This window comes from Varanus komodoensis, unplaced genomic scaffold (genome assembly GCF_004798865.1).
Source record: "Varanus komodoensis strain SLA01 unplaced genomic scaffold, ASM479886v1 scaffold44_3, whole genome shotgun sequence".
Classification (NCBI taxonomy): Eukaryota; Metazoa; Chordata; class Lepidosauria; order Squamata; family Varanidae; genus Varanus; species Varanus komodoensis.
In genome coordinates this window covers 4,753,874-4,777,859 of record NW_025336010.1, presented here as the reverse complement: position 1 = coordinate 4,777,859, position 23,986 = coordinate 4,753,874, and the positions used below count along the sequence as shown (strand labels likewise).

The window sequence follows — 23,986 nt, the reverse complement described above, 5'->3', positions numbered from 1 at the left end:
TTCCCATTTTCCAGGTGGGAGAATCTGAGTAATAGCTTGCTTAAGGCCAACTAGTGAATACCAGGCTGAGGTGACATTTGAACTAAAGACTCACTGTTTGATGGCTCTGATGTCTTAGCTGCACTAGATCTAGTTAATAAGAAATTATTATAGTGGCCACATTTTTGAGATAGTTTTGAGATAGTTCTTGCCTTTCCTCTTTATTTTGTCTTGTGCTTTTACCTATACGTTTATAAAGATGGAGAAGATATAATTATCTTCTTAAGATGGTTTATGTGAGATCCTTTAAAAAAGAAATCTCAGGAGTCATCCAATTTCTGAGTGCATTTTTTAAAGCTTTTAGACGAAGGTGAGCAAACTTAATAAAGGTTGGGAAGGAAAAGAACTGAAGAGCTGATACCCCTGGAAAAAGGGATCAGTTCTACAAAATCAGAGAGTTTGTGCCCCTCAGCTCATCTGAGCTTGATGATTAAGAAGTTATGGTTATTCAACAAGTGAACAATGGAGGATCATTCTTTGTTATTGGGTTTTCAAGCTTGCTCAGTTTGCAGTGTGGAATCCACACCATAAATAATTTTAGCTGATTTGCTGAAACTACTATTTTCTGCCTGATCACATCTGAGCAACTGAAAGTAGAAAGTTATTACAAGCAATTTATTTGTTTGAAGTACTTTAATAAATACGTGCTGTTTGTTAATTAAATGATACACACACAAGAATAAACAACCAGGGACTCCTTTGGATGCTGGAAGCAGTCACAGGGGAGTCTGTGGGGGTGTGGTGGGTGGGTGGGATTATCAGCAAGGTGTTGGGAAGCTCAGCCAAGGCCACGGCATATGTGCAACTCACGGATACAGCCATTCTGAAAGAAAATAAGAGCCACACAACACTAGGTGCTGAGCAAGACTGTCTTTTGCTCTAACTCTAGCACTGCTTGCTAATAAGCCTTTCTCTTGTTTCACTGTGATGTCATTATATGACATGGTATGGTTGCAGGTATATCCTAAGGCAAAGCCAGTCTCACTTTGGGAGTCTCCTCCAAACTCCCCTGCCCCGGCACGATGAGGTCTGAGCATGTGCAGTGAGTATGGAATGCTGACTGTTGTGGGGTGCAGGATGAGAGAATGGCATGGAGTGGAATCCCGGCTAGCACTACATCACATACTGCAAAATTGTGTTGCAGGGCTTACTTCTCCAATAATGATGGCCAAGAAGAGAACCATGGAGGGGGATTTGTTTTTCCCCATGTATATCATCTGTGTATACATGAGTAATTAATGTAGTTATACATCAGTCCTGCAGACCAGTCCATGGGGTTGTATGCCATTCTTTCCAAGGATCAGGTCAGGGTTATCTCAGTGTTAGTTCTACTACTGAGTAGTAGCTCTGCCCAGGAAGCCAACTAATCTACTTCACTACTTATGAATTCAGCTGAAGCATTTTCTTCTTCTTCTGTTTTCTTTAATCAGTGCAGATATGTGAGTTAGTGATGGTTCTTGCTGATGCTTTTGTGGGGCTTGGGTGGTGGTTTATTTTCTTGTGTTGCTTTTCATGGCAGATTTCCTTTATGAATGGGTTTTTCTTTAATATTTTATAGTTGTGCATTGCCTTGCATAGTTTTCCTCTTTTCTAGAAGCACAACTAGGGTCAAGTTTAACTGTCCAAGAGCAACAAGGGTACACAACTTCTAGGCTTATAAAGACCTCGTGGCTGAGAACCTGGGAGCTTACAGCGAGGCTTATGGTGGTGGGGTGGAGAAGGTGTCAGGTAGAATTTTGCTACCTTTTAAGTGAGGTTCTGTGATCATCTTCATCTTCCTCATCTAGACAAAACAGTCAGAGGTAGGGCAGTATATGAGTGGCAGAAGAGCAGGCTTAACTCTTTCCTATCCAGCCTTTCCTATTTTTTGTGTGAAGAATCATTCAATCACACAAGTCCCTGCAGTGCAGCTCAGACACAGCTCAAGTACCTGCATGAGACGGACACCAAAGAGACATTATGGATATGAAGGAATTGCCTCTACAAATCCTGCAAGTGTTCTTCATGTTCACCTCCAAGCAACATCCCGGTTGCAGGGCTGAATGTCACTAACTTCCTGTTCATAGGAGAGGAAAGGTGGTGTGGAACTGTGTGAATGTTTGTTCAAAAAAATGGAATACCTTAAATTTATACTGTATAAATGCCAAGCAACTATACTTGTTGACAGCTTGTTATATTTATTACTATTCGAGGCCTCTTCTTCCTCCTCCTCTTTTTGGCTTTTTTAAAGCTTGCTGGATAATCAGAACTTTAAAAAAAAGTGTGAACCATGTATTTATTTATTAGGGTATTTCTAACCCATCCATTATGGTTCATCTCTGGACGGCTTACGACAGTAATACTACTTTATGGATTCCCAGAAAGCATGGAGAGAAAGCATTTCCGAGGTATCAAATGTGTCCACAGTGTTTGCCTTCATAAGTTCAAGCTGCTTTGAATTGCTTCTTGATTTCAGAATTGGCTTCAGTTGTTGGCTCATGCGAAGATGTCGGATGTATTTTCTAAAGAATGACATTGGACCCAGCAGTGCACTGTGACTTGTCATAGATGGATTGCCTCATAGATGTCACCAAAAATGGCCAACACAGCTTGCATGACGATTCTGCTTTTTCAGGTTTTGGTGAGTCAAAAGCCAAGCAGAAAAGGGACCATTCTGAAGCTGTATGGCAGTGTCTCTTTAGAGCTAATATTGTGGCTGAATTAGTACCGTGATAGTTTAGAAGTACATGAAAGGCCCAGGGAATCTTTAATCACAGCACTGCAAAAGCAAAGGAAATATTAATGAAGTGAGAATGGATTTGTGGAGGCGGGGAGAGAATTGCATTGTGTCAGCTCTTTGTGGCTCCTAAGACTTTGTTATCCTCTGCACACAAGCTAGAAAAATACTCTGACATCTTAATAGATGGTTGTTTTCACACTTCCAAGATAACCACATCCAAGGTAGCAAGTATTTGTGGACCGTGTATATCTGTATAAGACAGTGGAGACTTGCTCATTTACCCTGGCTTTGTCCTCATTATTGGAATATTCTGGGTTGTAATGGCAATTGTTTAAGAGATTCCATCTTCTTCTGGTGTTGTTTTTATAAATGTTTGCCTGTATTTTTATATGAATTTTATTGTTGTGAGACATCTTGAAATGGCACCTGTCCTAAAAGACAACCTAGGAATATTTTAAGCTAAATTAATAACTCTTGGAGCTACATGTCATGAATCTGTTGCTCCTTTTTGGTTTCAGTAGAGGTAGGAAACCTCTTGCAGCCCAAGGGCTGAATGCAATATCAAAGAAGCTTTCTGAGGCTGCATTCCAGTGGTGGGTAGGACTGAAGGCACAGGAGATGGGGTTTCTACCCGCTGACGTATTTTAGCTTAAAGCTAACAAAATCTCAGGAGGGGCATTTCTTTTCTTTGAAGGGAACACCCACCACACACACGCACAAAGGGCAGGGAGCGGCCAAACAATCTGTGGTTGCAATAAAGTGAGTAGGGCTGGAGGAGAGGGGTGTGACTTTCCAGAGACCCCAGGAGGGCCAGTGTGACTTGTGCCTTGCTGTGGAGTGGGCTTCCTACATCCTCATCAATGCTGTATTGCTGTCTATGGAAGCATTACACTACAAATACACCTGGATGCCACTGCACCTTTTGCTCAGTGGGGTTGCTTGGATGGCCGCTTTAGTTGATCGGCTCAGGGCTCATGGAAGGCTGGCTCCCGAGTGGGCGTGGCTGTCAACAGCATTTCACATTTATGCCACAGCTATTAAAGTTAGGAACATTTTGCAAATAAAACAGGAACAGTGGCATCTCCCTCCTGCCTCACACATGGATTATTCTAGGAGACTGCTTTCAGCATCCCTTTGTAAGATCTTCACAACCAAGATGCTGGGATCTGGGTATTCCTCAATGGAGTAGAGCTTCCTAATGTTTGGAGGAATGCAGGATAATCCACAATGCACAACCCTACAACCATGCAGAAACATTACGGTTTCTGCTCATAGTTGTATGTATAGACCTTAAAAGTGAAGAGGGGGTAGGAGCAAAATTAGCACCTTGCACAAAGGTTGTTTAATTTTATTTTACTTTGTCACTACCCAAAGTATCTGAGAGGAAATTATTATAATTCAGCAACCCGCACATAACTCTACAGCTGCCTATGTGTTTTGCATTTTTTAATGGTGGCATGGGCTGCTTTCTGACGGGCATCTCTCACCCACTCAGTGTTTGTCTGTTGCAAGCAAGTAGAATTGAAATTGACTTTTTGCTCTAGATGAATTACATTGTGCTCCATCTGTACTTCCTGCTGTTTCTTGGGTGGGGCCGTAGAAAGTTTGGCACGCATGTATTATAAGCTTTGCAGTACGTGGTGTTTAATGATGCTGAATTTGTTTTGAATCATATTTATCAGGAAACTGTTTCCCAGTTAAATTCAACTTTTTGAAGGGCTTCTCTGCATGAGGGCTTTAACCCTATGCTATTAACGCTGCTTCCATTTTCACTGTGGGAGGAAAAATGTGTCCTTCACATCTCAGCTTGTCTGTGTATCCTGTTAACCCACTGCAAGGCGGGGCTAGGTAATGGATTTGCAACTTTTCCCAAGGCTTTTGTTCCTGTTTGTTGCACTTTGAAATTTAATAACTGACTTCCCTCATTCTAAAATACCCTGGGAAATGGATGAAAAACATGGTAGAATCCCTGGAGGAAAATGTCATGAAAAGGCCCCACAAACGTCTGTGAGGGATCACCAGTGCCCAATAAATGCCTGAAGCAGAGAAGCTCTAAATGAAAGAGAGGCAAAGCACTATAGCTGCAGAATGTAATCAGATCATAAATGTATGTATGTTTATTTTCAATCTCACCCTTTACTGATCACTATCACTAATCATAAAGTTTTAAAATCATTTTAAAAATATTGTGTTAGAGCAATATAGTATCTTAATATGAAAATAATGATTAATTAACTTAATATTATAGCTTAATAATATAGCTCACACAGAGAATATATGTAATAATATAGAAAATAACTTAATATAGCATTGTTATGCTATAGCATTATATTATCCAAAGAGAGCTATAGAGCTGTAATACAATAAGGACAATCTTAAAAAAAAAAAAATTAAAATCCTTTCTGGTTGCTGACTTTGATGAAGTCTGGTAAGTGTGATTTTTTAAAATAAACACACAAACAAAACAAACTTGATAGTAGAGGATTATGATATTAAAACACCATTCAAAAGTTACAGTGAATCTGTGCTGAGTTGGTTCACTTTTCTGATACTACCCTTATCAAAACTCCACTGTTTAAGAGGATGAAAGAATAGTGCTAAATTATATCTGCCTTTGATGATTGTGCCCCTCTTCTGTTTTTGTATTAAACAAATCAAAATTTCTGCAATCAGAAACAAGATAGAGCCATGGGAAAATACAGGTTGGCAGCAATAGTCTAATGGTGTTGTGTGGAAATCCCATAAAGCACAGTGATGCTATACTAAACACCTAGTGTGGGTCCACATTTGTTCCTCAGTGGAGTATCTCAGTGCTTAGGTGTTGTAAGTGCAGAAAACCAGGACTGCAAATATTTGCTATTCTTCCACAATTCTACTCTTTGCCTTTGTTAGAGTACCGCTTCAGAAGTGTTAGGCGGTTAATATTCTACACTCATTGGGTATCACACGTTGTCACATTTCCTTGGGATTCTTTTGCTGTGCATAGTGACAGGTGTGAAAAGATGATTTGAAACAAGGGAGTAAAGAGATTTAAAAGGGTAACAAAGAAAATTACTTAGCCCAGAGGAGGGGAAGGGCCAAAATCACATAGCACAAGGTATGGGGAAACAGGCATGTAGGCAGGAGGGCCAAATACTTCCTGATTATTTATTGACAAGCTGGACAGAACAGAACAAAATGAGCCTATTGTAGCCCACTAGGGGCAGGGCCGGATTGGGAAAGCGCGGAGTAGGCGGGCAGAAAGAGTGTAAACTCTCAGTACCCTATTAGCCAATTAGGGAAAAGGAGGAGGGAACAAGCGGCTGGGAGCAGGGTTCAAAAGGGGTGTGTGAACATCTGCTCAGGTGAACAGAAAAATGGGAAAGAAACCATCTTTTTTCTGTTCCCTTCATTGCAATAAAGTTTTAAAAAGAACTCTCTGCATGCCTGGAATATTTTTCTCTTCCGACAGAAAGGAAAGAGTGATCATAACAATAGTTACGATTTCAGTCAGTTATTACTTAAAGGGATGCTTTTTCCAGTGTTTTACACTATCAGTTTACCCAGGAGATTTTTCTGTGACTAGAGTTCTTGCGGTTATATTACCAGTCATTCGTCTGGAGGGAATGTCGAGGTACATATAGCCAAGCCTGTTTGCTTTTACATTCTGAGTTTAGGCATTTTAAAATATAAACCCCTTTTCCCATTTAATAAAAAGCCTTCATGCATTAGCCTGCAGCTTATACAGCAGTGCTTTAATTTCCCTGATGAAGTATTTGAAATGCATTTAGTATTATTTTCTTCAATAAATCTTCCTTTGTATTCCAGGATTGATTTGCTTGTTTATCATGATCCGTGCAGATCAAATGCAACCCACTGGATTACAGTAATTTATTAATGTTCTTGTTCCATAAGGGACTTTTGTTCATTCTTGTGTCTGCGAAGGCAGAGCAGAGAGTATATAAATTGTACCTGTCGTTCTACTGCAAGCATAAAATTTTATCTGTGCTTGCACTCACCTTAAAAATGGAGATAACATTTATTTTTGTACAAGGACTAGATTTGTTGAAGACTAGATTGCAGTGTACTCACATCTGCACTCTGTATGTACTTTGTCTTCTTTGCTAAACTGAGTTATCCTTCAGTTTAATTTTGAGTGTGTGTGTGGTGGTGGTGGTGTAATTAAAAGGTAATTTAATGACAGGAGAGTGCACATGAAGTTCAAACAAATTATCTTCTCAGAGGCTGAGTTAGCATCCGATTTGTATATCTCCCCAAGTGTTCATGGAAGAGAGGTGCTATAAACATCTAAATAGTTTTAGATGTTCTAAATTATGTTAAAAATAACTGTATATTACAGGCAAATGTGCATAATCGAACTGAACTCTAGTGGCTGTTGCTTTTTTTCTTTTCAGTAGGGACAATCTGGGTGGGCAGGGGGCAATTTGGAATGTTTGTTATTTTTAAAAGCTATTAGGGTTCCATTATATGTGTAGTTAGGCCTTTAGTGCTACATTTCTCTTGGCAGGAGAGAAGATCTTTTCCAATCAGGCTTGGTTTTTGCCTCACTCTGGGTCATTCGGTTTGGCATGTTCTGCCTCTGCTAAAGAAAAAAGATAGCCAAGCTACATCTTGAGTTCATTATTTTTGCTATATTTCTTATAAGTGAAATAACTTATTGCTTTCTTCTGGTAATTATGAGAAACTAGGACTCAGATTGCCCAAGTAAAACTAAAAAGTAAAATATCAGGAACTAGGAAATTCTACTATTGTTTTCTGAACAGTTGCTCAATAGGCACTTTTGCAATTTTCTTCCATACCAGACTGAATCCCATGAAACTCAGCCTTTCATGACATCTTAACAGAAAAGTGTGTGCAATAATTTCATTTCTTTTCCTTTTTTCAGCTGTTTATCCCCATGTTTTGTCTGTGCTATGTTGTTTTTTCTTTTACCTGGAATAATGTTTTTTAATTTTATATTTTGGAGTTGCCCAAATCACATGTTGTGGTATTACTCATCACCATTCCTGCTTTCTCCCACATCCCGACCGTTTCTTTTACCTTTGTAGGGGTATCTATGGGGGTTTGCATTAATTTGTGTGGTTGCCACCTCTATCCCCCTTGACACACACAGTTTTACATTAAGAGGGTCCCTAGTTGTGCTGAAGTCATACTTAATTAGACTATTCAGACTTTATTGAACAGGACACTAGATTTAAATCAAGGGTTTCTACATAATCTTCTTACATTCCTGCCTTACTCATAGGTAGAGGGCCTTCATTAAAATATTCCCAAACTGGGTCTCTTTTACAGCCTGCTGCCATTATAGGTTTTCTCCTCCAGGGAAAGAATAATATGATAAACGTCAGGCTATACACAAAAGGATCCAAAGACTTGTGGAAATTGTGCTGAAAAGGCTTCAATAATCAATAATTTAAGATGTGTAAATAACACCACATTAGTGGCAGAAAGCAGCAGCAAATTGAAATGATTCCTGATAAAAGTGAAAGAAGGAAATACAAAAGCAGAATGTTAGCTGAACATTAATGTCAATAATGAAGAATTGAAATTGTGAAAGATGTTGCAATCGTTGACTCAGTCATTAATTCAAAGGGAGACTATGACCAAGAAATTCGAAGAAAACTGAGACTTGGAAGGGCAGCAACGAAGGAACTAGAAAAGAACATCAGGTATAAGGATGTTTCACTGAATACCAAGATCATCAATGCTTAATGCTGATTTTATTATGTTTAATTTTTATTTGTTTTATTAAGGTCATTTTAGTATTTATTAATTGCGTCATTCTATGTTATGACCAATTGTAATCATGTTGTGAGCCGACCAGAGAGCCCATGGCTAATAGAGCAGCATACAAGCTAAATAAATAAATATATAGAGAGAGACCCAATAATTCAATGCAGGATCTGACTCAGTGTTTCTCCATTAGACTGATGCATCTTGATCATAAATCATTTTGCATATTGTATAAAGTCCTAGTGCTGATCCAATTTAATTCATTCCTTTCCTCCCGACACCTTTTGTAGCAACAGTTCTGACACTGAAAACTAGTGACTGATTAGAGCTTGATCCTTATCTTGCTGTGGCTGACTGCCCATGGAAGTTTCAAATAATCATGTGAAAAATAGGACCATGTGCATCCATGCTCAAACAGATCAAAAACCTATTATAAATATTTTATGCAAACTTTGGGTAGCTTTTCACCACGCACGTGCCACTTAATTTCATTCCTTTCATTTTGAGGGCAATAATCTGTTCATCTGCTTTCCTTGTTATTTTATGCTCAAACTGTGTGAGGCAGAGGAAATGAAACTTTTTTCAGATAGAGACCTTTTATTAAAAAAGAAAATAGAACCCACACTCCCAACTCAGACCAACTAGTGATGTGCAACTGTATGGTATGTGATGGCTACCAGCCTCCCTTACAAAAATAAAATCTTGGCTGATATGGAAAGCTAATTACATTTAACATTCTACCCAAGCAGGGCTTGTCTCAGGATCTGAAATTTTCAATAACCATACCATTGTGCAGATGGTCTTTATTAAAGTCAAGACAGATTAAATTTCAATCTGTGTCACAATGACTCTTATAGACAAGTACATGTGCTGGAAACTAATTATCTCTCTTAAACATGAGCCGATAGGAGGGTTTGGTTTGCATCCATAGCAAAAACAATTAAAAGCTCCACACTCTTGTTTGTTGGTTCTTTATTTTAAAAATTACAAATGGCCTGATTTTTAAAGGATAATTTAATATAGCTTGATGTTTATCATAGCCTAAAGTGTGCCTTGTTGGGCTGCTTGTTTTTACTAATACAATTTACCTGCCTCTCTAATGTAATTTCTTTCAATCACCTCCTTTCCTATCCCTGGGCTGTTCATGTTGGAAAACAAAGTAGTCTTTTTCTCCTTGGTCCTGGAGGGACAGACAAAAATGTTTTCTGCAATTGGTGCTTTTCATGTTGGCAGAGACATACCTTAGAATTTTTATAATAAAAAGTATGTCTTGTTTCATATCTTCAGCAGGGTTTAGAGGTGAAGTAGCAGAAGGCAGCCTGTTCTTCACTGTACATGTAGCCCTCCAGTGTGAACAGCATCTCCACTGGAGGCTCCATAGCTGTGATTTTTTTCTTCCCCTTCCTTCCTTCCTTTCTTTTTTAACAAGGCCTTGGGATAGTCTATCCCAGCCCTCCCTAATTTGGGACCCTTGAGTTGAATAGGGCTACAAATCCCTTAATTCCCATCCAGCATGGTCTCTAGCAGGACTGGCATCAAAACGAGATATGGTCAGGCTCCTGCCAAGAGTCCACACCCCAGCAGGGCCCACTAAGAAGAGTCCTTTGGAGAAGTTCCTCCATTTCACCTGCTTGTTCCCCTGCCTTTCATGCTGGCCAAGGCAATAGCGGTGATGAGAAGGAGGGTCAGGAGATGCCACCATTGGTGCTCTGCCAGTCAAAAAAGTTAGAGATAGCAAGCATGAGAAAGGGCTGAAAAGCAATAGTGGCTGGCAGTCATGGTGGCCCATTGAGCAAGGGAGGAGACCCATTGAGGGTGCCCTCCCCAAGGCCCTCCAAAAACTTGGAGTCAGCTCTGTTGGAGTTGCAGTCTAACACATCTGCAGGGCCCAGGTTGGGGAAGGCAGATCCATCCTGTTAGTGGAATGGTCATGTTGCTTCTTCCCCATCCAATTTCAGCCTTGCCTTCTAGCTTCATATAAGAACCAAGGCCAAATATATGGCTACATGCTCTGAAATGAAATTGCTTAATGCCTTTGAAGTGTGACTACTTTGGGCAAATCATCTACTGATTTTTTTTACAATTCCTATTATGTTCTCAAACACTCATATCTCACCCAAGCTCTCTTATATCAAAGGAAAGGGTTAATGCTGGATTAGGAAAATAACGGCATGTAGTGGCTATGCAAGTGTTTTCATTTAGAATGTATCACATTTTAATTTGTTATTTAACCTATGGAGAATCATAATGTATTTGAGAGCCAGAGTGGTATGGTGGTTAGAGTGTTGAACTGGGGACCTGGGAGATCTGGCTTTTAGTCCCTGCTTGACCATGAAATTCACTGGGTGACTTTGGGACAGTCACTCACTCTCAGCCTAACCCACCTCACAGGGTTGTTGTTAGAATAAAATGCAATGATGGAGGACAATGTAAGAAGCCTTGGGTTTCTTGCAAAAGGAAAAAGTGGAATATAAATGTAATAGAATAATAATAATTTTACAGTTTTTTTTTGCTACAAGATGTGAGAAGGGTTATTTATTTACCTTTTCATGTGTTCAGTGCATTTCTGTCCCACTCATCACTCAGAAGACTCACAGAACAGTTTGTAAGAATCAATAACAGGATGGTCCAGTTCTCAGGCTTTTCATCTAAAAAAGATGCAAGAGAGAAGAGAACAATTAGGGAAGATGAAAGCATGATGGTGATGCTAGATTCAGTGGTCCAGATAGATGGGAATACATCAGTTGAACTCAGGTTTGCACTTTTTCTATTGCCCGGCTGGGCTGGGCACGGCACGGCACGGCACTGGGCTGTTCTTTGCTAGTCCGTTGCTCTTTTCTGCATTGTCTTTTCTCTATTTGAGTGCATGCTTGATGAGTTTATTCTTTTGGGCAAGATGTTTCCTCTAAAGCCCTTCTGGTGGCAGTTGCAGGAGGAGGGATCACCACAGGGAACTTGATCTAGCTGCAATAGCCCTCTGAATGCCTGTAGTTGAGGAACAGACAAGTTGCTAGGGCTGCATAGTAAATGTTGATGTCCTCATGTTGCAGGGCCCTTTGTAATTGTGTGCTGAATGTTTGCTCTGTCTTTTTGCCAAAGCCCTTCTTGCCCTGTTCACCTAATGGTCTGAGCTAAAATGATGCAGAATAGGAGTACGTGGTGCTGGAATTTTGTCACATCAAAGCTCGGGCATCAACGTGGACAGTGGTGCCTGTGAAGTTGACCTGGGGTTCCCAAGGGTCTGACAGATTGCAGACATCATGATCCATTGCTCCTTGTTTCCAGCAAAGTGCTCCGTTCTATGGAGTTCGAGCAGGAGGCTACTTGACCCTAACAGGAAAAGGGCAAACCAGAATTCTGGAAGATAAAGGTGGGGTAACCAGATATTCCACTTTGTACTGAACAGTGCTGTTTTGGAGAGGTGGCTGAAGACAGTTCTTTATTTAAAGATGCCCCTATTTGAAGAGGTGTCCAGTCCAAATCTAGCTTAAAGATTACAATAAGAAAGAAGAGCAAACAGTGGCCTCGAAGTTTGCCTGTCCATAGTTAGCACCTGGACAGTAGACTCAGCAAGGTGCTCAGTTCACTTGGCCACAGTCTTATTCACAATACTAGGTTGCATTTCTATCTAAATTATAGTAATTATTTCAAAATTTGCATTCATACATGTGCAACACTAGGTAAATAGTTGTCTTCCATTTCCCTATTTTTTGGTGGATTCATCCACCAAATCCATCTCCAATTATAACTCAGGTTTCCACAACTCTGGGATTGGCTTGTGACTGATACACCTGGCTGGTCTCCAAAATTAGAAATTCTTTAGTTCAGTGCAGAATTATATGGATTCCTTGGCTCTCTGGTCATGAATAGTGATGGTAGTAGTTATCCAGTGCCTGTTTGTGCCATGGAGCAGGCTTTCTCTAGTGCTGATGATAGCTTTCAAAAGTGGAGGGAAGCCCTTTAAGATGTTCTTTCCTATTGTGTTTATATCTTATCTTTTTCCTTCTACAAGGAACCCAATCTGGCATGTGATCCTTTTCTTCCTCCATTTTATCCACACAGCAACCCTGTGAGGAGGGTTAGGGCAAGTCAATGGCCCAAGTTCACTCAAAGAAGTGAAGTGGGAATGAGAACCCAGATCTCCTGAGCCCCAGTCCAACAGTCTAACCACTAAACCACATCACCTCTCCCTCTTTGTGTTTAATATGGAAACTAAAGCTTTTCTACTTTAGTGCTGAATAGGTTGCTAATAAGTTGGGGAGGAGGTAAATAACTCATTTCATGGAGGCAGCTGTTTATCTTCTACCAGCTTGCAAATGGACTGCTTATAAACTGTAGGAGATAAATTGTAATCAGCTGTGATGAATATTATCCTGCAAAAGAAACTTGTTCTGTTACTAATTGGTGCCTTTTGGACCAATATGAAGTTGTTTTCCTAGCAATTCTGTTTTCAAATAGGCCAGCCTTCCCCCAATATGGTGCCTTCCAGATTCATTGGAGTGTGACTCCCAGCATGCTCCATCCAGGGGCCCCAGATGGATGGGGCATGCTAGTTGTTGTCCAGCACATGTGAGGGCATAAAGTAAGTACAGCAATGGGTCCATGTGTATTGCTACTTCTTCCTATATCTCCAGGCATGCCAGCTGCACCCCACATTGAATTGGTGAAATCTGAAAGGGCCAAAGACAGTCCTTGCCTGCCTTATCAAGATATATATAATCTCAGGGAGGCTTCTATTAATTTGGAAGGAAACACAGAATAGACATGGTAAGGCCTGAATGGAGGGCTGCAGGATTGGTGCACACAGAGATGTAGGGCTGGGGCCTTCGTTGCTCTACTCAGTTTTAGCCCTCACGTGTTTGGGCAAATGCTTTCCAGAGGGAAATGTTCAGCATTGTTCTCACCACTGCAATGGAACAGAGAAGGTTCCATTTATATTTTAACTGATGTTGTAAGCCGCCCCGAGGCTTCGGCGAATGGGGCGGCATAGAAATTTTAAAATAAATAAATAAATAAAAGGTTACGTGTAGTTATGGATTAAAGCTTGGGCATTGCACTTTAGAACTGGAAGTCTTGAACCAGCTACCTGGTTTCCTGGACTGAACTATTGCAGCTTTATCAGATAATGAACCTGAACAAAACTGCATGAAAAAGACCAAGACTGAGGGTTACCTAGTTCCTCTCCCCCCTCATCTTCTTAAAAGATGAAAAGCACTGAGTGTTGAAAATAAGAAGACTTAAGTCCTGTGGTTTCATTTAAACATGTTGGAGCCTTTAGATTAATGATTCGGGAAGCATTCTTTCCAAGCATTTTAACTGCATTTATATTTTCAACCAAGCAAAGTGCACATATGTTTCTTTTAACTCTTTTCCATGGAAATTATTAATCTGTGAAAATGTTTGAAACAAACGATGTCTAACTGCAGTGCTTTGGGTTGGGAGGGAAAGAGGCTGAAGCACCACTAGGATACCCCATATTGTAGTAGCTCTGGCTCCCTCTGCTCCCTGTCTCCTGGATTGACCCTTTTCTAAAGTTGCCTTTGTGACCTCTGGAGAGCAGCTGGCATGAGTCTCTCCATGCTGGCTGCAAGGGAAGAGCAGGGCGCTCTGGGTTCAGAGTCCCAGTTTCAATGTTGGTGCCACTTTCTGAGGTCAGAGCTGGAGCTCCAAATAATCTTATGGCTGCATAGATGCTGTGTAGTGTTCATAGGATTGCATTGCCCCTGCTTTTATTCCATTTTACTTTGATAATGTTTTTATTCTGACTTATCATGCTGCTGACATTTGTGGTTTTACATCTTGTTTTGTGAACCACCTAGAAAGTGTCAACTTTTAGGTGGTAAAAGGTAAAGGTAAAGGTTTTCCCATGCCATTAAAGTCCAGTCATGCCTGACTCCAGGGGGTGGTGCTCATCTCCGTTTCCTAGCTGAGGGAGCCAGCATTTGTCTGCAGACAGTCTCCGTGGTCATGTGGCCGGCATGTTGTGCAGATTCGAACCAGCATTTAGGTGGTATAGAAAGCTAATAAATGAATAACTATTCTCAGTTGGTCAAGAAGTTGCATGATATGGAGTAGCCCAAAGCTTATCTTGGGATGCAAAGGCATATCAACATTTACTTATTCAGGCTGCTCATGTATATTTGTTTCTTTTTCCTTCCCACTCCGACACAATTCTGTTTTGGGATTTTTTTCAGTATGATTTAATGACCTGGTTCAGAGGCTGTGACAAGCCTTCATAGTTAACTAGCCATGGTGGGTTGTCATGTTGTCCAAATAGAGACTGCTTCATCCAGGATAACTTTTTTTTAAGCAAGTCGTCTTGAGAACCCATGGGCTGTTGTAGGGTTTCTTCTACCCACATTGATTTGGCATTTCAGACAAACCAGGCTGGCAGATCCCATCATGGCTGATGTGAAGCCAAGAGCAAGGTGTCTGGCAAGAGCAGCCCACTCCCCAAAAAACCCTCTTGCCACTCTTGGCAATCTGGTCTTGTACTACTGCTAGTGACAGCCCTTCCAAAGTGTCTGACCAGGAAATTGGAGAGGTTGTCCCTATTTGGCCACCCACTCCATTTAATTGCATTCCAAATGGACTAGTATATTTTACTCATATGTCTTCATTATGTGTTTAGTTTTGTTTCTGGACTTCCACAAGTGCAGGCTGCATAACTCTATTTGCTTACATTGGAAGTCTTGCTTGGACAATGTGCAGGGGTTGTGGGGTTCTTAAAGTGCAACAGCCACCAACCCTAGACATTGACTTGCAGAGGCTCCAAAAGGGGCTTCCCTCCCCCCACTTTGTTCTCAAATAGCTGTCAAAAGATGAGCTGTCAAAGGAAAGCAAAGGTGTGAGCAGTATTTTCTTGAGAAAAAGCTGTGGCAAGATGTACAGCCTGTTGATAGTGAGATTCTCATTTCTCTCTCTCTCTCTCTCTTTTGCCCTGACAGTTCTCAGATTGATGCACATTTTCTATGTTTCCCTGAGATTCTAGCTGCTTGGGAAAGTATAAAAGGCCCCTCCATTCACTATTTGGGAATGGGGTGTTTTTGTCAGGAACATATGCCTGAATATTGTACTCCAAAGCCTCTTGTAGATACCACATGGCTAACTCTAAGCTAAGGGCATACAGCCTGCACTGACATATAATTTGCTTGTAATCAGGAATCTTGATTTTTACAGAAGTCTTGATCCTTTTTGGAACTCTTTGATGTATTTGCATTAAACTAAAAATGACAAAATGCACGTCTTCTCTTTTATCCAGAGGGCTTAGGTATACAGTAGAGTGTATGTATTATATTCAGGGTAACTACTGTTCCATTTGTAATCTTGGTTGGGTGCCCTTTGGTTTGCTCTTCTTTTTAAGTTAGGTGCCAGAAATATAACCTCCCGGTACAGCAGGATGCTGCAGTGTTGCCATTCTCTGCCCAGCCTCTGAAGCCTCAGGCATCCCTGGGTTTGGTGGTTGCATGATCCAGCTGCTTGCTTCATCCAGCAGAGCTGCTGCTACCGGAAGAAGTTTCCGCAACCCTCATTTTAATGCAACAAAGCTGGAGCATTCAGTTCACAGTGTAGCAGCTTATGACCCAGCTAAGCAGCTGGGTGCAACAGATCTCTAGCAGAAGCTGTTGTCATTTCTTCCCTCAGTCTCAGCAGTGTTGCTGGAAGGCGCAAGGCAGCTGGCCCATGCAATTGCTTGCTCCAGGAACCTCTCTGGTGGCCTGGAGGTAAATACAAAGGCAGTGCACAATACGGATAAGGTCCAGATTGAACTTAACCTTCCCCATATGCTTTGTGGTATCTCAGATGTTGGAGAAAAGGGTAACTGGGAAAAATTTCTTCAGCTCTGTAGTAATCTGTAAAATCTGTCCCACATACCTCCAATAATTTTCTACCCTTAACTTGCTTCAGTGCCTCCTTGGAGTAAAATATGTTAGCCAGATGCATGTTTAAATCATAAACCAGAAAAGAGTCTCAGAAAATAGAAACCTCCACTGTTATTTGGTTGTTTTATATTATACCTAGTTTTTAAAAATGGGCCCTCTTGCTTGCTTGCTTTCTTGTTCACTTTTCAGACATTAATGCTGAGCCTTTAGTTTTTTCATGTAACACATTCTTTGAGGAGGAGTGAAACTAAGATGCACTGACTGGCATCTACATTCCAATTATTTTGTGTGTTCCTTCACACTGTGATCAGAAATAAAGAAAAGATACATACATTTTCTTCAGTTCAGTAAACACACAAAAAGCTATCCAGGGACTTGTTAGCATTTTGAGAGTCAAGGAAGGAAGTTAACAACACGGTAAAATTCTGAAATAGTTTGAAAGGTTCATCCCTCATTAGAGTTTTATTTGCACACAGAGGTAACTAAATATGTGTGTTTTAAGATTACAGAGTAAAATCGAGGAGGAGGAGGATAGTTATTCATTTCATTTCATTTCTGGGAGGTTTACAACTGTTCATAAAACAATAAAACATTATAAACTACAAAAAGCAATTAACAGTTAAACCAATATATAATGAGGAGTAGACCTAGCACGAATATTTCCTTATACAATTAAATATCCTTAGAAGTGTTTAAATAATTGGCATGGAATGGATAACAAAGTTGGTACCAGGTAGGCAGCTGTGGGGTGATCGCTAGGGCTGCTACTGCAAATGCCCTCTCCTTATTTGCCATCCCTTGAGCCCCCCTTGGGGTTAGTTAGCTCTCAGAGCAGGGCTTCAGATGTTAACCACAGTGTCTAGGTAGCTTGCCTTTAGGAGATATGGTCAGTCAAGTATTGTAGTCTTAAGACATGTAAGGCTTTACAGGTTAAGCCAACACCTTGAGCTTGGAAGACTATAGACAGCGAATGCAAGCAGGCTAGAATTGGTCTTATGTGTTCAGATCTACTTGTCCCTGTTATTCAGCTGGCTCTTGCCTTTTGCATGAGCTGCAGCTTCTGAACAGTCTTCAGGGGCAGCCCCGAAATTGCACGTTGCAGTAATCTGATTTGAGATTATGAGACCATCTGGCTCTCAGTGATTGACTGGCTTACCTCTGGGTGCATTGGCCTTGGCATTTCAGCTGTGGATTCTCATCCTTGAAAGTTCTTTTGTAGGAAGAGTGGGGTTAGTTCCAACAGTATGTAACCTTCAAATAGGCTTCATTTAGAAAACAGTGAGAAAGTGCTAACAGTGCAATAGTAGGCATGTCTACTCAAAAGTAAGTTCCAATACATTCAGTTGGACTTTCTTTCAGGTAGGGTACTTGTGTACTAGAAAGCATCCAAGGTCTCAAAATGTTATCTCTAAATCAACTTTATTTAGATTTGTTCTAGAATCTCACTTTTTAAAATGTTTTTCTCATGACAACTCACAAAGAGTGGAAGCAAATCCATGAAATAAATTTAAAGTGTACAAAAAATATGTGTGCATACAAATGAGCAATATACAGTGGTACCTCGGCTCATGAACTTAATCCGTTCCATGACTCTGGTCACAACCTGAATTGGTCGTGAGCCTAGTCAAATTTCCCCTTAAGGTTCAATGTAAATAAGGTTAAGCCATTCTGTAAATATTTTTTTTAATCACAAAAATTTGAAACGAAATAACAAAGAACAATGAAGTAACAAAGTACAGTAGAGAACCCTAACCTAGATTGCGGGGAGGTTATTGTTTCAAGGGAGAGTCCCCCTCCTTAAGGACATGGGGGAGATCTCTTTCAGGGGTTTCCTCTCTTTGTCTCTTAGCTGCAGGGTCAATTTTGGTGAAAAATCTGCACTTCCTTGTCACCTTCATTACCGCACTGCAGGTTCTTTTTACCACCATGCTTCCTCTGCACTTTCTTTGGAGCCATTATTCAATAAGCTTCACAGCAAGTGACCTCAGGTCTGTCTGCGACCACGAGTGGGGAAGATGGCTACCATCACGATCGTACTCGTACGGGAACATGGCTGTGATCGTGGTCGTCACCCAATGCAGAGTTTGTGACCTGAAACAAAATTTTTCTGAAATTTTTGTTCGTGACCCGATTTGCTCGTGAACTTAGGCATTCGTGAGCCAAGGTACCAGGTACCACTGTATAGATAGAAATCTAATTTAAGAGCCAGCACCAAGAATCAAACAATCATAACAGGCCTGAGGGAATAACATGGGTTTTTCACCCAATAATGAAACCAGGTGAAAGTGGTAGTTTCTTAGATTTCCCTGCCAAGAAAGTAACACAGTTGGGGTGCTTCTACCAGACAAGCCTTGTCCTTTGTACTTGCCAGTCTGATTGACTGGAGAGTCAGTGCCATTAAGAGAAGGCCTAGCTCAATGGTGGAGCACCTGCTTCACATGTAGAAGTTCCAGGTTCATCCTCAACATCTCCAGGTAGGGCTGGAAAAACACCTGCCTGAAACCTTGGAGAATCACTGTTGGTCTTTGTCAACTGTACTGACCTCAGATGGACCAATAGTGTGACTCAGTAGAAGTCTGCTTCCTACTTCTCTGTCATTCTTTGTGTGTGCACACATGTAATTTGTAAGGTTGCCGATATTGATCTTAAGACTTACAGGTTCATGTGGGCATAAACTTTCCATTAGATAATATGATTCCAAGCCTAAACAGTCAATATCAACACTTTAAAGTGAGTCCAAAGGCGAGTCAGTGACCACTGTAGCATTGGTTAATGTTCTAACAATTTTGCTTCTACCACCATCCCAGGGAGCTGCATTTTTCACTATCTGCATTTATGAATGATCTTTCAATGCAGATCTAGAGCACACAGTAATCATCTAGTCAGGATGCAACTAGTACACTAGTAACTGAGAAAGTGTTTGCTAAACACATGGCCTGGAGGAGCCTGTAGCTCAGATTGTCCCAATATCCCTTTATCCCATCTACATTTCTGCATCAGATCTATGCCACCATGCCATCATCAGGTCGTACAGCATGGTCATCCATAAATAGAAGGATTTACATTTAGTTATAGTCGTGCTGCCAGATCAGTGATGATATGGCGTGGCCCAAAGCAGGGCCTAAGGCCAAAGGTGCACAGTGCTGTCATTAGGACAGAGATCGGGACTTGACTGGACAGCCTTTCATTTAATTTTGCAGCTTCATATCAGAGAGCACTTTCCCCCCAGGACTGCATGTGTGCAATCCCACACTCCAATCTTTACCATGCCACCACGTGGCTTGATCTTACTCTGTAATCTCATCTCTGGTAGGTCCAATCCCTGTTTTGCCAGTGAGACCCCGGTCTGCTTCACTGGCATCCCTACTGAGCAATTGCCTTTCCTTGTCTTCATGAGGCCACCCACAGTCGGGCTTTGCGTTTTTATCTTCCGCCTGTGAGAAGAAATTAATCTCTCCATTAAGGCTGTTAGTCATTTTAAAGGGCAGGGGATTGAAGGCGCAGTGAACTCAGCTGATTCTCCCCTCCTTTTCCTTGCTGAGAAGCCATTAATGAGACTTTTAACTGAAGTCTCTTATCTCTTTATTTTATGGCCTGAAAAACCAGGTAATGGAGGAAAGCAGAGTAGGAGTTTCTTTGACAAGGAACATCCAGAGCTTGCTATTACACTTTCTGAATCAAAAATAATATTCTTTTGCAATGTTTAGGATATGATGTATTAATTGAACATCCTTTTCTAAATGCTGATATATTCAGTAATTGTCCCCCACAATCTCTATGAAAATATAGATTCCTTAATAGCATAATCTCTTCAAGTTTTTGTTTTATACGTCTGAAAATTGAAAGTATAATCTTTTTCAGACCTAATTACTTTTGCATTGCAAATATGGATACTTTATAATGAAATCTGTTTTCCTTGTTTAATGAAAGAACCTTTCCATAGGAGAGTGCAACTTGTAAGGAAATCTGTGAGGAATTTTCCCTAACCAAGAACTTGAAACAATCTCTCTTAAATGTAATCAAACCAAAACAAAGACCCATTATACATACAGAATACATTTAGTTGACTCAATATTTAAAAGTATGCAAATAAAAATGAGGAGTATGTGCAATTTCATCCATAGATAAGACAGAATGGACAATAGAAAACTCCTGATATCCTCCTTTTTCTCTTGGTGATGGCCAGACTTCCTTCAGTCCTCCACATGCTGAACAAAACAAACCCTTTTTTTATCCCAAACTATATCTATAAATTGTGTGTGTGTGTGTGTGTGTGTGTGTGTGTGTGTGTGTGTTTTGTATTCTCAGTTTTAATATATCAAGTGCAGTAAATGTATCATGTAGTTATATTGGGTCTTTGTTTTGATTGGGTTGGTTTTGATAAATTCTGAAATTGTACCTTGAAAAGTATACATTCAGGAAGAATGTTTTAAATCTTCTTTTGCTGGTAACCCAAGAACAGTTTCCATCCTACCTTCATGAATAAACTTTGCAAAGTATATTGACTTAGTTTTCATCCCTACATAAACTATCTTTGCTAATATTGGAAACAGTCTAGTCTATATTCTGTGTTCAAATGGCCTAACCTGATGTAATAAGCTGGTAAGATTCTAAAATATTTATTTGTAGTTGCGATCTGAAGTTATTTCTTTACAGTTGGCACCTGACACCTTCTGCCTGTCTGGCCAAGAGAGGTGTTTGCGTCTCCCTGTTGTTCAGCCCAAGTCCTTGTTCCTGCCGTGATGAAGTTATAATTCGATGGCCTTGAGTAATCCATGGTTGTCAGAGCAATCTATTTCGCTTGTCAGTCACAGGTTTTCACCTGAAAAATACTGTTAAGTTTTACATCTCAAGGCGCACTTTCTAGGCTGAAAAATACAATCATTTGCAATGGAACCTGAAATGTTCAGGGTTTCTCTAAAATAGTGTGACCATCTCTTCTTTTAAAAATGTCCAGTGCAGCAACTGGATGCAGTCTGTCCGTCTATCCATCCGTCCATCCTTTCTTTCTGATCCCTTTAAACCAAAGTTCTCCTTTGCTGTCTCTGTTGGTTTAAGGCAGCCTTTCCCAACTTACTACCTTCCAGATAGTTTGGACTACAATTCCCACCAACAGCCATGATGGCTAGGTTGTGGGAGGCTTCTCTCATGTGCCTAGAAGGAACTCCAGGTATATAGGCTCATGGTTGTTGTACTTGGAACTTGCCTTGTCCTGAATTGAGTCTTGAGATGTCCATTCAAACACAAGGCATCCCAAACTCATTTTCCAAAAATGAATTTTAAGAAATGCAAAGCAGGTAAGAGCTGGATACTTTTATAAGCCAGGTTTGGGAGAGCATTTCCTAGGAAACCACAGCCCCAGGCACATATTTGTGAAGTCACAAAAGGCCAGTCTGTAAAAGTCAAGTTTTGCTGGTTGCAGTCCTCACCTGTCAATCCTGAAGCTGGAAGTTCAAGCAGTAAAAAGCCAATAATTAGCTTTAAAGTGTGTCTCTCTTAATGTTATCTTGCTGCGGTGATGTTCAGTTCAAGCTGGTCATTTTCCAAGGTTCATGACATTTCAGAATAGGAAAATGGCAAAGATTCAGATCTTTTCTTTTTAAGCATCCCCATTAAACCTTTGTTCCTTCTCTTCAAAGAGGTGGAAGAAAAAGAGTGAGGGAACATTTGTCTGCTGCTGTTCCTGTTTATCACTGATACCTTTCATCATTGACTGCTGCATTGCTAGACTGACCAACAGCAATAATCCCCAGCTGCCTTGTAGGCAACTGTGACCTCACAGTTGACCCAGAGCAGAATTTAAGGAGCTGGCCAAAAGGGTCAATCCAGAAATTCCCTGCTTCTGCTTCTGGCCAGTTTAAAGGGCCAGTGCCTTTTCTTGCAGTCACTTGTTTCTTCTTGCAGGGGTAGGCTATCTCCAAAAGTTTCAGACAACAACTTCCATTATTCCAGGCAATTGGCTATGCTGGCTGGTGTGCTGGGAGTTGGTAATTTAAAACATCCTGTCCCCATTCTAGGAATTAAATTCTGGCCCAGAGTCTTGCCAGAGCCAAGAGCCACCTGTTGCCTGAGCTTGTAACATGGGACATCCACATGAATTTTTTGCTATATGTTTACATTATTTGTTTGCTTTATTTTTAAACTGCAAAAATACCCCAAGTTGTTTTAATTGTATACATTGTATTAAAACCATAACATGCAAACTGTAAATGAAAAACCTACTCTCTTTTTTCTTAGCTATCTCCTGCCTTTCATTTTTTCACTTTCCTTAATAATAATCCCAAAGGAAGGAAAAAAGAGATGCTGACTAATTGATAAAACTCAATGGAAAACTGGTCTCTTGAAGCTTACTTGTATTTGTGAACATCATTCAGTCCTGTAGCAAGTTGCTTACATGAAGTTGATCAACTATGCCACACAGAACAGACAGGGATGTAGGAAGCTGCCTCATCTTGAAACAGAGCACTGGTCCTTCTAGCTTCTAGGTTATACTAACTGAGAGTGGCTTTCCAGGTTTTAGGTAAAGGTCTTTTCCAGTTCTTTCTGAAGGTACTGGGGACTGAGTCTCGGACCTGTTTGTTTGTTTGTTTGTTTATTTATTTATTAAAACATGTTTATGCCGCCCCATTCGCCGAAGCCTCGGGGCGGCTTACAACAATAAATTAAAAGTAATTATAATATAAATTACAATAAATATAAACATTAAATTAAAAATACAAAAATACAATATAAAATAAGCCGCCCTGGCCAGATAAAATCTAGTAATACTAACAGTTAAAATGCCGCTTAAATAAAAAGGTCTTCGCCTGGCGCCGAAAAACAAATAACGACGGCGCCAGGCGGACCTCTCTGGGGAGCACGTTCCATAACTGAGGCGCCACCACTGAGAAAGCCCTCCTCCGAGTAACCCCCCTCCTAATTTCTTTCATGGAGGGTTCCCGGAGAAGGGCCTCTCCCGCTGATCTCAGGGGGTGGCCGGGCATATATGGACGTAAGCGCTCCTTCAGGTAACCAGGACCCAAGTCGTTTAGGGCTTTATAGGTCATCACCAACACCTTGAATTGGGCCCGGACTTCAATGGGAAGCCAGTGAAGCTGACGGAGAACTGGAGTCATGTGACCATAACGCCCAGTCCCCGTCAGCAGCCTGGCAGCTCTATTTTGAACCAACTGAAGTATCCGGACCGTCTTCAAGGGTAGCCCCACGTAGAGCGCGTTACAGAAGTCAAGACGGGAAGTCACCAGCGCATGTGTCACTGTCGCGAGGCAGTCGTACTCCAGGTAGGGGCGCAGCTGATGAATCAGCCGAAGCTGGAGGAAAGCGCTCCTCGCCACTGCTGTTACCTGAGCTTCCAGTGAAAGCTCCGGGTCGAGGAGCACTCCCAGGCTGCGGACCTTGTCCCTAAGAGGGAGTGCAACCCCGTTCAGGACAAGGTTCAATTCACCCTCTCCGAAGCCCGATCCGCCAACCAACAGGACCTCCGTCTTGTCTGGATTGAGCTTCAGTTTATTGGCCCTCATCCAGCCCATTACCTCGGCCAGGCACCGGTTCAGTACAGCCACTGCCTCACTTGGATTGGTGGAGAACGAGAGGTAGAGCTGGGTATCATCAG

General features: G+C 41.0%; 1 protein-coding gene across 4 annotated transcripts in view; it reads left to right on the top strand.

Moving 5' to 3' along the window:
* Window positions 1–23,986, top strand: part of SHLD1 (shieldin complex subunit 1) — a 60,127-nt gene that overhangs the window by 22,231 nt on the left and 13,910 nt on the right. The window contains exon 2 of one of the 4 annotated variants that reach the window (XM_044444155.1): window positions 2,495–2,659. The exons of 2 other annotated variants lie outside the window; for them this stretch is intronic. In XM_044444155.1, coding sequence (XP_044300090.1) covers window positions 2,587–2,659 — 73 coding nt within the window. In that variant the 5' untranslated portion in view covers window positions 2,495–2,586. Of the gene's footprint in view, window positions 1–2,494; window positions 2,660–23,986 lie in introns of those variants that run through there. One more of the 4 variants, XM_044444152.1, reaches the window with a different exon arrangement.